Consider the following 15,324-nt stretch of genomic DNA (forward strand, 5'->3'; position numbering starts at 1 on the left):
CCAGTTCTTCTAGAGAATACATACATGAAATCGATGTGTCTTTTATCTATTTTGGTTTTTTGCTATGTCAAATGTCTCAATAGTTGAAAGGTCTGGTAGCTACAAGAGAGATTTAGCGTTACTTTTTTTTTCAAACTGAAAGCAAACTTGTGTCTACTGTTTATTGTGTGACAACATGTAATGCCATGGTTTGTAATGTGTGAAGTGATTGGTTAATAGGGTGTGCGCTATTGAATATTGGCACACCTCTGCGGAAACCTTAATAACGAACGCCACCTGCTGGATTATTTTGTTTAGTTTTTTAAAAAAATAATAATTTAAAGCATTATATCAAAACATTACGTATTACTCCGCAATTCACAGCTGTCCGAAAAAACAGCGTCTCACTCCCCACTCTACACCTATGGCATTTTCGATGGCAACACACTGCTAAGTTTTGAGGACCAAATGACCGAGGAGCAAATTGCCAGCGACGAGCTTTTAGATGGAGCCAGGCGGCACGTTACTGTGACCGAGGAGGATCTTATTGGGCTCGAGGAAGAGCGCAACGAGAAGAACACTCGCAAGCAGACAGACTGGGCAGTGAATATCCTAAAACAGTGGCTGATTGAAAAGGGCAGAGATGAAAAATTTGAAACTATGTCAGTGGAAGAACTTAATAGTATTTTGAGAGAATTTTATGGCACGGTGAGGAATCATGACGGTAACACCTATAGCATTTCCAGTTACAAATCCATCCGGGCTGGTTTAAACAGGCACCTTAAGATGCCTCCTCACAGCCGGCAGATCTGCCTGATGCAGGATAAAGAATTCAGCAGTGCCAATAATGTGTTTTTGGGTGTGCTTAAGATACTAAGAAAGCAAGGGAAGGATGAAACAAACCACCACCCCCCGATTAATGCAGCCGACCTTCGAAAGATCAGAACCTCTGGTGTCCTGGGACTTCACACACCCCTCGCACTTGTGAACAAAGTCTGGTTTGACCTGCAGTTGCACTTTGCCAAGCGTGGACGGGAAATCCTTCGGGACCTCCCTCCGGACGCTTTTGTTATTAAGCGAGATCCCAATGGACGACGCTATGCAATGCTGAAGTATACTGGGAAAAGTAGAAGCCGTGAGGACCCATTGAAACTGGGTCGGATGTACGATATGCCAGGAGATGTAAACTGCCCAGTCACCTCGCTTGAACTTTATATATCCAAGCTGCCACCAGACCCTCCTGCTTTCTACCTTCACCCTCTAAAATTAACACCAGAGCAGTTACGAGAACAGTCTGTCTGGTATAAGCGGGAGCCAATGGGAGTAAATTATCTCGGAAGCATGATGCCTAGAATCAGTATTGCTGCCAGACTCTCCCAGAGGTACACCAACCATTCCCTCAGAACTACAACTGTTCGTCTCCTGTGCGACGCCGGCCTCGGAGCACGGGAGATCATGGCACTTACTGGCCACCGTTCAGAATCCAGTATCAGAAACTACTGGGGAGCTGCTGAATTTCAGTACCGGGCCTGGTCCGACATGTTAGACAATGCAGGATTCAACTACATTTACACAGCTCCGAGCTCCGTAGTACATGAACCGCAACCAGGAACTTCATCTTCCAGAGGGAACATAGTGACTTTAAATTCCAACAAGGTTTCCGGACAAAGTACTGGGATCATCTTGCAGAAGTGTGTCATAAAGCAGGAACCGCTAACATGAACTTGTACTGTGAACTTAACTCAATAAGCTACACAAAAAAATAGATTTTAAATTAGTAATGTATTGTTTTAAAAGAAAAATATATATATATATAGTTCTGAAATGAACAGCCGTAAAGTATGATAGTATTGCGATTTCAGTGTTGTATTTAACATGACTCTGAATGGGTCAATAAAAGTATTGGTTCTTTAAATTGAGCTTTTGATCAATAGAGGTTGGCTATTTTTTAAAAAAAGTTTAGAAGGTTGATTCTAAAACCAGTGTTCCCTGCTTTATCTGCATTGGCTCAAAACCTGCCTGTTTAAAAGGGGACAGCAAAGATGATGAAGCAGGGAACCTGTTTTGGAGTCGACAGCGGATGCATAATCCGCAGACTTGGAGGTCGCAATCTGGAAAAGCAGCGCCAAAGCTTTGCTGCTCCACCAGTGCTTTTGAAATGCCGAACCTTTGTTACAGCCCTAATCAAAATGCAGGAAGTTTGAGAATATCAATTCAGGATGGTAATTGGTGGATGCAGCTACAGTGAAACCTGTATTTTAATTATAGAGCTTCTGAAAAAACTAAATTAGGCACATGCCAACAGTGCAGTAAAATTTGCCGCTCCATTTTGCATTGGTTTGAATATAATATAATATAATATCGAACACTTTACAGTGCTAGTTGCGCAATACTGGTTGTATGCAGAGGTCTGCGACGTGCAGCAAATGGATTTCAGACAAATGCAATACCGCCTTTTCTTACATGTCAACAAGGACCTGGAGTTAAACTGCCATCCCTGTTGGACATAAGGCCCCATTATCTCAGAAGCATGATGCCTAGAATCAGTATTGCTGCCAGACTCTCCCAGAGGTACACCAACCATTCCCTCAGAACTACAACTGTTCTCCCATTTGGCATTTGTGCGTCCCACTTGTGTAGGAGACATTTCAGGAACCTCCGTGTAATGGGAGCAAAGGATGTCCATGTGACAAATTGGGAGTCACTCCCAGCTAATGGGACTAGAGAGGGGGAATCCCTATCAGTGGGTGTTGAATATATAAAATGTATATCTGCCCAAGTAGATTTCTTTTTCCTTTAGCTGTTTCAAGCTCTGCTGCAATGGGGGAGTATTCTCATTCAAACAAATAAGATGAGCTTTATATTGGAAAAATAATCATTTTATATTTTTCTTCTGCAAAATCCATAAAATCCATATAATTTATTATAACAATGTATTAATTTATCTCTAAACAAATATAAACTAAATGGTACAATTTTAAAGAGGGTTCAGGAACAGGGAGACCTGGGGGTTCACAGACCTTTGCGTATGTGAATCTTGTATGTGACTCTTTTGAAGGTGACAGGACAAGCTGATCTGGCTGTTTTATAAAAAAAAAAAGTATTCGGGTTCCTTAGCTTTATAAATAGAGGCATAGAGCACAAAAACAAGGAAATTATGCTAAAACTTTATAAATTGCTGGTTCGGCCATAGCTGGAGTATTGTGTCCAGTTCTGGGCACCTCACTTTAGGAAGGTTGTTTAAGGCCTTAGAGAGGGTGCAGAAGAGATTTACTAGAATTATACCAGGGATGAGAGACTGGCGAAGCTGAGACAGTTAAAGGGAGATTTAATAGAGGTGCTCAAAATTGTGAAGGGTTTTGATGCAGTAATTGGAGAAACTGTTTCCACTGACAGAAGGGTCAGTAACCAGAGGAGGCAGATTTAAGATAATTAGCAAAAAAGCCAGAGGGAAGATGAGAGTGTTTTTATGCAGCGGGTTATGATGATCTGGAAAGCATTGCCTGAAAGGGTAGTAGAAGCAGATTCAATAGTAACTTTCAAAAGCAAATTGGATATATATACTTTTAAAAGGATAAATTTGCACGGCTACGGGGAAAGAAAAGCATCTTTAACGTAGTAAAAGGTCCCAATAATAATTCTAGAATATCTTAATAAACTTTCACTATTATATAAAACCAAACCAGTCTAATTTGGATCACGGTTAAATTGTCAATGTATTGTGTTCTGACCCAATTCAAAGGCTATTCTGGAGCACATCTCTGGTTGTAGTACCCAACCTCTGCCAGTCCAAGCTGCAGTTGGATTTATATGGTTTGCAAACACCATCCAGTGACTAATTTGGAACTAGACAAGCCCCCCCCCCCCCCCCCCCCCCCAAGTCTGTTGGCGTAATCCGATCCCAAGGCACTGTACGCACAACAAAAATGTCTAACCCCATGGGGGTACTGGTTAACCAATGTAAGGGTGGCACTGTCGCTTTGTAATATGAATTCTCATTGCCCACTTGCAGGTTTCACTGTACCCTGCCGTTAATGTGCTTTAATTCCTTCTCGGATATGTGTGTTTTTATTTTTTAAACTGGCAACAATTAATCACTGCCCTGCATTCTATTTTGAGAAACAACATTCATTCGCCTTTTTGAAGACTGGTAGCATCTTCCCTGTGTATCACTTGCCATGTCTCTCACCCAGCTGGAGTTTGTTTCCTTAGCCATTTAGAAACTCTTCCAGTTTCTTCTTTTTCTGTAATTAATTTGTAACATTCAGGATCTAATCATCTGTGCAAAAGTTACCTTGTCGAAGCTGTAGAAGATAGTCAGTGCTTTAAAAGGTGAAATATTTCACTGTTACAGTGCTGTAGGGAGCTGTGTTTCCATAATATTATTGGCTGCTACCTTCAATCTAGTGAGGGCTAATGGTTAGGGACAGATTGAATATAAATACAAATGAGCTCTTTGTCGCCTATCTTGGTGTGTGGAGCAATATGGTAATAACCGGATGGTGTTTGAACAAAACCGATCTGGATCTGTGGAATTAAGTCAATAGTATCAGTGTAAAATCATAATATATACTCATGACATGGTAGTATAGTAGGGACTTGTATTGCAGTAACCTAGGCCAAAATGTAAAACAGTTCTGTAAATTATGGCAGTACAGTGAGGGGCTGCTATAAGTCTATCATCTAAACTATTATAAAGTAAATCAACACAGCAGTAGAACATTAGGAGCTATTACTCCCACAGGATAGAATGTATCCAAGGCTAGAGTGTAAAAAATGTGTACAGTATATGACTATACAGGAGCTGTTAACTCAAATAGGAAGCTCTTCCTTGCCCCCTTTCTGAATTGTAGACTGTGCCTGGATTTGCTAATTATCAGGGAGCCAAGCCTGGAGCCGTCACAGTTTGGATGCCTGCAGTATACCAGTCATTCTCTTTGAAGTACAGTGACATTGTGAGATCTTGATGACTCGTTTTCACAAGTCGCAATGTGGCCATTGCATTTCCTGCAATAGTTTCCGCTCCCCATTGTGCGCCAGGGTTCCAACCATGGCCCCCTCCTTTTCTTCTTCTACCTTGCTGCCTCTCCACAACTTTAAACTTTCATGTGTATGCTAATGGCACCCAGCTTTACCTCTCCGCCATTACCCTCAATTCTGTAGCTGTTGTTGTATTGTCTGATGCCTGTCCAACATCAGGACAGCGCTTCCTCCAGCTAAAGCCATCCTTTTGAGTTACCACTGGAAATTCAGTACCTTAACTCCTGCATCCAGCTGGCTCAGGCTGAAACTCTCTAAGCCCAATCTTGGCGACCGATGAGAACATAAGAATTAGGAGTAGGCCATACGGCCCCTCGAGCCTGCTCCGCCATTCAATAAGATCATGGCTGATCTTCGCCCTCAATTCCACTTTTAGCCTTGAATGTGCTCAACGACTAAGCATCCACGGCCTTCTCGACCCTAAGTTCACCTTTAAACCTCACATCCTATTCATCAGCAAGTCCACTCATTTCCACCTCCCCACTATTGTCTGCATCCATTTCTATCTCGCTCCTACTGCCCCAAATGTCTCATTCATGCCTTTTTGGTTAGCATTAAGAAATAATAGAGGTGCCATTACACTACTAGGTGCATTCTATAGGCCACCAACTAGTGGGAAAGATATAGCGGATCAAATTTGCAGGGAAATTACAGAGGTGCAAGAACTATAGAGCACTAATAATGGGGGATTTCAATTATCCTAATATAGACTGGGATAATGGTGTAAAGGGCAGAGATGGTAAAGAATTTCTGAAGCGTGTTCAGGAGAACTTTCTTGATCAGTACATTTCCGGCCCAACGAGGAAGGAGGCATTGCTGGATCTGGTTCTGGGGAATGAGATGGGTCAAGTGGAGCACGTGTTAGTAGTGGGAACATTTAGGGAACAGTGATCATAGTATCATAAGGGTTAGATTAGCTATGGAAAAGGACTGGGAGCAATCTAGAGTAAAAATACTTAATTGGAGGAAGGCAAATTTCAAGGGTTGAGAACTGATCTTGCCTGGGTAAATTGGAATCAAAGATTGGGAGTCCGGGACAAAATTAACAGTCACTTGGACAAGTGTGGATTAATTAAGGAAAGCCAGAAAGGATTTGTTAAAGGCAAATAGTGTTTAACTAATTTGATTGAGTTTTTTGATGAGGTAACAGAGAGGGTTGATGAGGGCAATGCAGTTGATGTGGTGTACATGGACTTCCAAAAGGCATTTGATAAAGTGCCACATAATAGGCTTGCCAGCAACGTTGAAGCCCAAGGATTAAAGGGACAGTGGCTGCATGGATACGAAATTGGCTACGTGACAGGAAACAGAGCGTAGTGGTGAAAGGTTGTTTTTCAGACTGGAGGAAGATACACAGTGGTGTTCCCCAGGGGTTTGTACTAGGACCACTGCTTTTCTTGATATATATCAGTGACTTGGATGTACAGGGCGCAATTTCAAAATTCGCAGATGACACAAAAATTGGAAGTATAGTGACGAGGATAGTGATCGACTTCAAGAGGACATAGACAGGCTGGTGGAATGGGTGGACACGTGGCAGATGAAATTTAACGCAGAAAAGTGCAAAGCGATGCATTTTGTTAGGAAGAATGAGGAGAGGCAATATAAACTAAAGGGTACAATTCTAAAAGGGGGTGCATGAACAGAGAGACCTGGGGGTATATGTGCACAAATCGTTGAAGGTGGCAGGGCAGGTTGCAAAAGCAGTTAAAAAAGCATACGGGATCCTGGACTTCATAAATAGAGGCATAGAGTACAAAAGCAAGGAAGTTATGATGAACCTTTATAAAACACTGGTTCGGCCTCAACTGGAGTATTGTGTCCAATTCTGGACACCGCACTTTATGAAGGTTGGGATGGCCTTAGAGAGGGTGCAGAAAAGATTTACGAGAATGGTTCCAGGGATGAGGGACTTCAGTTATGTGGATAGACTGGAGAAGCTGGGGTTGTTCTCTTTGGAGCAGAGATGGTCGAGAGGAGATTTAATAGAGGTGTTCAAAATCATGAGGGGTTTAGACAGAGTAGATGGAGAAACTGTTCCCATTGGCGGAAGGGTTGAGAACCAGAGGACACAGATTTAAGGTGATTGGCAAAAGAACCAAAGGCGACATGAGGAAAAACCTTTTTACGCAGCGAGTGTTTATGATCTGGAATGCGCTGCCTGAAAGGGTGGTGGAGGCAGATTCAATTGTGGCTTTCAAAGGGGAATTGGATAAGTACCTGAAGGAAAAAAATTTGCAGGGCTAGGGGAAAGGGCGGGGGAGTGGGACTAGCTGAAGTGCTCTTGCAGAGAGCCAGCACGGGCTCGACGGGCCGAATGGCCTCCTTCTGTGCTGTAGCCATTCTATGATTCTCCAATATTCTTCCTGCTGAACTCCATCTAAACAAACACCAAAAAATCCAGAGCTCTGCTACCCATATCCTATCCTGTACAAAGACCCACTTCCTTATCGTTCCTGTTCACGCCAATCAGCATAACCAAGAAAATGCAGACCGGGGGGGGGGGTGTATTTTTTTAAATCAAAACAGTTACGGTTATTCTTGGCGCAGAGAAGGCCAAGAGGAGACTTGACAGGTGTTTAAAATCATGAAAGATTTAAATCGAGTAAATAAAATTAAAAAACTGCTTCCAGTGGCTGAAGAGTCGATAACCAGAGGGCACAGATTTACGGTGACTGGTGAGGCAACATGAGGAAAAACTTTTTTTACGCAGCGAGTGTTTAGGATTTGGAATGCACTGCCTGATTAGGGTGGTGGATACAGATTCAATAGTAGCCTTTAAAAGGAAATTGGATAAATAATTGAAGGAGAAAAAAATTGCAGGAATCTGGGGGAGGAGTCAGACGAAATGGATTGCTCTTCGAAAGAGCCAGCGCAGACTCAATGGGCCGAATGGCCTCCGTCTGTGCTGTACTATATTCTATTCTATGATATAGAAAAAGTAGATCCAGAAAACTGCTTTAAATTAAAGTATCTGAGAAGAACAAGGAGAAACCGGTTCAAGTTGGTAAAGGCAAGTTTAGGATGGCCATCAGAAAGTTCTTTACATGGAAGGATCAATACGTGGAATGGATTCCCGGATAGAGCAGTGAAGGCAATAACACTGAAACCATTTAAGAACCACATGATGCTGCACTGATGGATATTTGTGTCTTTCTGGATGGATCAGCCAAGGTGGGCTGAATGGCTGCCCTTATCCATACTTAGCTTGAGAACAAGCCCCATCTTTTTATTGCTGGACTGGCCTTTCCTGTAAGCTTTGAGTTTAATTCATGTCTTTTACTCTTCAGAAACTGTTCCTGATTTTTGGCAGGTGTTTAACATTAATCATTAGACACTCAGGGTAAATTAATCTTGATTCTTCCAACAGTGTATGTTTTAAAATAAGTAAAGGCCTTTCTGCACTGAAGGAGGCTAAATGATTAGCCCAATCTGTGTGGGTGTTTTTTAATCCAGCCTGTTTTGGAGAATTTGCATATTTATAGGCAAATAAGCACAGTAACTCCTTGGGCAGCTTGTAGGAGCGTGGCAGTTCCTCATAAATACATTGATTCAGTGTCCGGACTTGTTCATGATGACTGGTGTGTTGGGACTCTGTGATGGTTGATAGCGTGTTGGAATTCTGTATCATAGAAAAGAATAGCATGTTGGAACAGGGTGTGAATGGGAACAGTGTTGGAATTTTATTTAATAGAAACCATTGTTAAAAGCATCATCATAAATAAAATGTTATAACTTACTAGTTGATCTCCTATGGCTTCACAGGGAGTATAGATCAGGTTTAGTCTTCAGGTGAAGCGGTTACGAGAGCGGGGGATCAGTGCATGCAGACGTAATTCAGTCACCATATTAAAGTCATACGTTCTGTCCTAATTTTTATATAATTCCTTGGTTTACTATTTATAGTTAAATAGCAAAACAGATGGGAAGTAGCGTTAAGACGTTCTCTAATACAGGTGGTGGAGTTGGGAGATAGAAAACTGAGGTGCTATGGCACCACCACTGGTGGGAGGGCAGGATTACAGTGTGACACGCTGACATGGGAAACTTTCATTAGAAATGCCGACAAAGGAACTTATAATGGAAAACTTAACTTTTTAAAAAAACTGTAACAGAGACTTGACACGAGGAAGTACGGTTTTGTAGGCAGGAAATGCACACAGGTGTAAGATTTTTAATAATAAGTAACTGTCATTGCAGTTGCAGGAACAAAACGTGAATGTACTTTTCAGTAAGTAGCTGGTGACACTAATCAAATTCAGTAGGGAGGCAATTATAATGAGCAGGGTTTTTTTTGTATTCTTTACAAAAAAGCAACTCTGAAAATAATAAAACAGCCCAAGTGTTTTTTGTTTAATAATTTGTTTTCTGAGTATTGGGGATTTTGGCAATGCCTCACTTACTGCCCTAAGAAGGTGGTGACAGCATAGCAGTTGTTTCTACAACCGAGTGGCTTGCTAGCGCGTTGAGTCAACCATATAGTTTGGGACTGGAGTCAGATGTAGGCCAGATCAGGCAGGGTAGCAAGTACCCTTCTCCTGAAGGACATTGAACCAGTTGCTTTTTTTGACAATCCGGCAGCTGCCCTGATGCCGGCTCGCAATTTCATTTTCACAACTCTCCATGATGGGATTTGAACTTGCAAGCTATGGGTTGCTATTCCAGTACAATAACCACTACAGTACTGAACTGTAACCAATGTTCCCTTAAAGCTGCACGCCCGCCCTGCAGCCCCTACACAGCCGGCTCACCGACTTTTAAATAGGAAAATCCACGCATGCGTGTTATTTAGAATGGGCCGTGCAGATCCTTAAAGGGGCAGCACACCCAAACAAAATTAAAGGGAACATTGACTGTAATGTGTTTCCACTAACTGGTGATCACACTCACTCCGAGATACTCCCACTGCGCTAAAGCTTCCAATACTTCGAGATTGCGTAGAAGTCCTGATCCAGGCATGTGATTACTTAGAAAGCTGCAGTAGTTGCTGTTTGATGGGGTTAAACCTGAACCAAAAACAGAAAATGCTGGAAACACTCGGCAGGTCGGTCAATATCTGTGGAGAGAGCCAACAAATTGACATTTCAGGTGTGGACCCATCATCCTGACCCAGTGTATTATCTGATGAGATTTGAGATGTGGGTATTGCGTAATTAGAGTAATGAAGGAATTGCTGTGTGTAAGTATTGTACTGAAGAAGTTTTGCTGGTCATAACTATTGAGGTAGTAGCGAATTAGTCCAGTGGACTGCTAATTCCATTTTACTGGTCATAGGACAAGTAACTTACACTCTCGCCTGCAGCCCTGAATGTGGGTTTAGGATTGTTTCATTTTTTTTAAACTCTGGGAAATGCTACCTCAGTCATCAAAAGCTCAAAACGCGATCGAATGTTTGGAGTTGATGTTTGAATAGTGACTGTCCTTTTTGTAATTTTTTTCCATCCTCTCAATGGTTCTTTAGTTACTTGTTGCCAGTTTTTAAAAAAAATGTAAACTCAGAACAAAGTTATATGTATTGTAATAAAATTTTCACCCCAAACTAATAATGAGTAAGAAGGTGTATATTAGCAATAACGTGCAGGGCCAATAGAATAGCATGCCCTGTCTGTGCTTTTACAATCTCCCGTGCTGCATACTTTCTGCTTTGTAATCTGTGCACGAGAAGGGTTATTGACCTGAGAGAGACATCAGGGCCTTAAAAAGGCTTGGGTGGTGGGAAATTAATTACAATGTTGTACTGTAACATTGCACACGTTTTATCCTGAAGTACATTATTGTTAGAAGAAGGGGATTTCTTTTATCATAGGCTAAACTAAGCTAAATTTAATAACTGTCAAAAGTCAAATCTGCTATACCACCAGGCTGTGGAAAATCCCCAAATCAGGCAGCATAATCGGACATTAACTCCAGAACCGTCAAAGGATTGGGATTAGTTCTGTTACAATTTTACTTCCAGACGAGCAATATTAAATAAAAATGCTGAGTTAGGAATTGATGACCACTCTTGGATCCTTCACTTCTAATTTGATCATTTTTGTAAAATAAAATCTTAAACAAAACATGCATTAGTTTGATTTAACCTGCTGGGCAGCCTACAAAGTGTTAAATAGTCATTAGGTATTCCTTTTTGGGGAGGGTTTATCGCTGATTTCATTCGGAGTTCATGCACTTATTCTAAGTCTCAAAGTCGCATTAAGAAAAAACCGCCTTTCATTTTGAGGATTTTGAATGTCCGCCTGTTCATTTATCGCTGCTCTGTGGTAACTGGATTAAGAGGGAGTCCCAACTTCGCCCTCTTGCCATAGTTTATTTCTGGCCTTGACTTCATGTCTGAGGCAAAAATAATTGTGCAATTTAAACCAACTTAACAGTTGGGATGCTGCTTGTGGGGGCGAAGTGGGGAGCAAGCGAGATCTTCCGCCCTACAACTGGTAATCGCCGACACCAATTCAATCCCAAAATATTTCATTTGGTATTGATGAGGTTTTCACGATGGATTGAACTGATCAGCGAGATTTCATTTTCACCATCTTTCTTAATTACTGGGCTTCAAGAGTCCTCCATGCCCAAGAGGAAAAGAATATTGCAATATTCAAATCTATTATCACCTCTGATTTTGAGCTTTTTTTAAATGAGTTTAGAATCCGTGGGGGTTGGGAAGCAGAGAAAGACTCTCTGTTTAAAACAATATACACCTTCCAATTCATTATTGCTATTATATAACGCCTAGGAGCATCTGTCATAGTTTTTGTTGTTGTTATCTATATTCTTTACATGAGACTTTTCACGCAGTCTGTGGTGTATTTGGCAATGAACTGGGCAAGGACTGCTGAATGTTCACGATGTGATGCCTAGTAATTGCTGATATACCACAGTGTAATGTATTTTTTAAAATTCTTTAAGTTTGACTGACATCATCAGAGTGATTAACACAGCAATTTGGGGTTATCGCTGGATAACCCAGCCTGTCGTGGACCTAGAATACTGGCAAAGACCGGCTTCGAACCAGTGTGGCTTTATTGTAAACTCTTCCTTTTTCTGTTTTTTCTTTGGTGTAATGTTACTGAAATGAACTCAGCAGGTGGCGCTTGTTTTAACACGAAGGAGAAGGAACAGTGCATTGTCCTGAATAATGCACGGGTTCTAACCATTCAGATTTTGCACATGTGACCATGGCGTTATATAATAAATATGGTAATCTTACTGTTGTGTGTTGTCAATTTTGTGTTTTTTGCAAACACAAACAAGCTTTTGCGAGCTGATGGGTTGACTATGTATGAAAACCACAAAGAAATTAGTAATGCAAGTGTTTTGTAGTGGAATATGAGCTGCAATATAATTAATCTTTTACCTTACAGTGAAGCTGACTTTCAAAACAAAATGTGGTGGGTTTTTTTTGAACAAATGAGCAAGTCTGGAAGGCTGATGGCTCTTCAAATATCTCCCGCCTTTTGCATTGAGAAAAATATCCTTGTCTCTAATCAGTAACACGTGACGATTGTATTCTGCTAATTAACATTAACTGTCGGGAGGCAGAATCAGGTGATGGAATAAAGTGCAAGACTTTCATTTGGCTGATCGGCGATGTGCGATTCTCCTGAGGTTTGCTGCTCGGCATTCCTCAATGGTCCAAAAAAAAAAACCCAAATGTTTTTATCTGAAATATATCAAGTGTTTTGAGCCTAAACTGAACACATGGGCCAATAGTGTATGATTGAGTAACTCCTACAGTGGAACTGGGGACCGAGTTGGCTGCTGACTCGGCATTCACTCCTCCAGTCTGTTGTAGAGTTTACTGTACACTATGGCTTTACTGTGAATACTGTGTACCTCCTTGTGCTTCACTCAGCTCTTTTGTCTTCCATTCTGTTGTGCACCCTGCTCGATGATTGAATGTGCTTCCGTGGGGCCATTTACAGAGACGCCCAAATTCTGATTATTTGTTTTCTTTGGTAGTAGCTTCTAGTTTGTTTTAAGCAGTGGATTGGGGTGAAGTATTCACTGATTGAATGCTAGAAGTGGAAAATTGGAATGAATCTTATCAGGTAATAAGCCTGAAAATGGTGTTTCTGAACACCGTACTTTCACTTGTTTCTCAGTTGAAAAGGCCCACAATTCACTTGTACTGCCTAGCTCCAAGGAGATTAGGTGACTCGATCCTTGATTGAATGTATATTCTGAATGTCAAATTTAACGGAAGGTATTTCACGTTTACTTGATGTGTTGCAGTCAAAAGACTGCAAACTGGGTGACAAAAAAAGCCATTGTGGACTGACGGACCAGTGGGATTGGGTAACATTGACACCTTCCTGTAAGTGGCCCCAATGAGAAAGCTGTATTGTGTTTAACTGTTCACTCATGCTTCGAACGGCTTTGTCTTTTCCAGTGTAGACTGCACTGTTGCACTATAGTCTCCAAGTATTGTCCATATTGAGCTTATCACTTGCACTTTAATCTGCTTTAACCTCTCTTCCATCCCATCACATGCTGCAGCCGCCAACCCCCCCCCCCCCCCCCCCAGCTAGTTGTACTGTGTGTGGCTGTCACTTCCTGCTTTGACCACCTCTCTCCCAGTGCAGTCTGTCTCCCATCTTATGCTGCAGTCTAGTCCGAGTACTCTGTGTCTCTATCACCTGCTTTGTCCCTATTTCAGTGTAAGCCCTGCATATCATAAGCTAAGCCTCGGGAGTGCGGTGTGCGATGCGTTGCTTTACACTGTCATGCTCTAGTGCACGCTTCCTGCACCCTCTCTGTGTTGATTGCATTCCATCATACACCATGTAGACCCGGAGTGCTGAGGCTTATGTACTGCAATGCTCAGCTGTCGCCTCTTACTTCAGTGACCAGTAGCCCCTATTCCAGTGTAAATCCAGTCAAACACTGTAGCCTCATTGGAATGATAATGGAATTGCAGAATATCTCTCTGTTCACTATTTTCTAAATAAATGAAGTTGTAACCCTTTATGGATTTTTAAACTACTTATTTTAAAAGTTATAGAAGTTGGTTCCAGGTGTGCTTAATTGACAAACTCCTATTTGCAGTGAATGGTGACAGCTTGTTTGCAGTTGTATTTACAAGCTGAAGCCCCTCCTAATAGTTAAAGCCATTTTGCATATAATTTCTCTTCTCCTGCCCTACCAGTCCATTGCACCCCCCCCCCCCCCTCCCATTTCATCTTCTCTGCTAAGGGTGCTGTACCTTACTGGGATACCGTTCGACGTGTGCAAGTGGCTTGCTGATAGCTCCCCCGATTGGCTGATTTTCAAGTCTGAGCCTCGGCAGTGGGTGCTGGGAGGTTACACAACTCTGGGGCTCATCACAGCCCAATCCTATCCTCGTCCCGTGTCCACACCCAAACATTGTTCTATAGGATTTGCTGGATAGTGATTAAAATGCAGGAAACTTGGGTGATTTTCCCTCCCCAATTTAGGACCACAGAGGCAAGTTGTCGCACCCCTTCTGCAACCCCAGCTGAGATTCACTAACTCCGCACCGATTGTGCGTCATTTATTTGGACATAAATAACAATCTAAATTTCAACCATCAAAAGCAAAATTTAATTTTCCACTTAATCCCAGGAAAACTCTTAAATATGCAGTAAGTATTTTATATAATAAATAAGCACTAAGCTTCCTTAGTGTTGTCATTGATCAATTCAGAATCATTAAAATGCTACAGCACATAAGGAGGCCATTTGGCCCATTGTGCCTGTGCCAGTTCTTTGAAAGAGCTCTCCAATTAGTCCCACTTAGAATCATAGAATAGTACAGCACATAAGGAGGCCATTCGGCCCATCGAGTCTGCGCCAGCTCTTTCAGGGAGCAATCCAGTTAGTCCCAGTCCCCTGCTCTTTCCCCATAGCCCTGCGAATGTTTCCTTTTTTGAGTATTTATCCCAATTCCCTTTTTGAAAGTTATTATTGAATCTGCTTTCGCCACCTTTTCAGGCAGTGCATTCCAGATCACAACAAGTCACTACATTAAAAAAAAAATCTCCTCGTCTCCCCTCTGGTTCTTTTGCCAATTATCTTAAATCTGTGTCCTCTGGTTACTGACCCATCTGCCACTGGAAACCGTTTCTCCTTATTTACTCCATCAAAACCCTTCACAATTCTGAACACAACTTCTATTAATGACGACTTTACATTTTTAACGCCTGTTTTACAATACACTGAATTTTTTTTTCCTGAAAGCAGAGACTGCGGTTGCTCCCCTTGGTTATTTTCTCCTCTTCCTCACCCGCCACCCCCACCCCCACAGTATCACTATCGAAGAGCTGAGGCTAAGGGAGCAGAGGAATTACTA

General features: G+C 41.8%; 1 protein-coding gene across 5 annotated transcripts in view; it reads left to right on the plus strand.

The window, feature by feature from the left end:
- Positions 1-15,324, plus strand: part of LOC147099439 (activating transcription factor 7-interacting protein 1-like) — a 212,057-nt gene that overhangs the window by 175,657 nt on the left and 21,076 nt on the right. Inside the window, exon 12 of one of the 5 annotated variants that reach the window (XM_085969590.1) lies at positions 364-2,844. The exons of the other annotated variants lie outside the window; for them this stretch is intronic. Coding sequence (XP_085825716.1) covers positions 364-1,701 — 1,338 coding nt within the window. The 3' untranslated portion in view covers positions 1,702-2,844. Of the gene's footprint in view, positions 1-363; positions 2,845-15,324 lie in introns of those variants that run through there. 5 annotated transcript variants of the gene reach the window in all.

This window comes from Somniosus microcephalus, chromosome 28, assembly GCF_052327205.1.
Source record: "Somniosus microcephalus isolate GS21.2 chromosome 28, FLI_Smic_1.0, whole genome shotgun sequence".
NCBI lineage: Eukaryota > Metazoa > Chordata > Chondrichthyes > Squaliformes > Somniosidae > Somniosus > Somniosus microcephalus.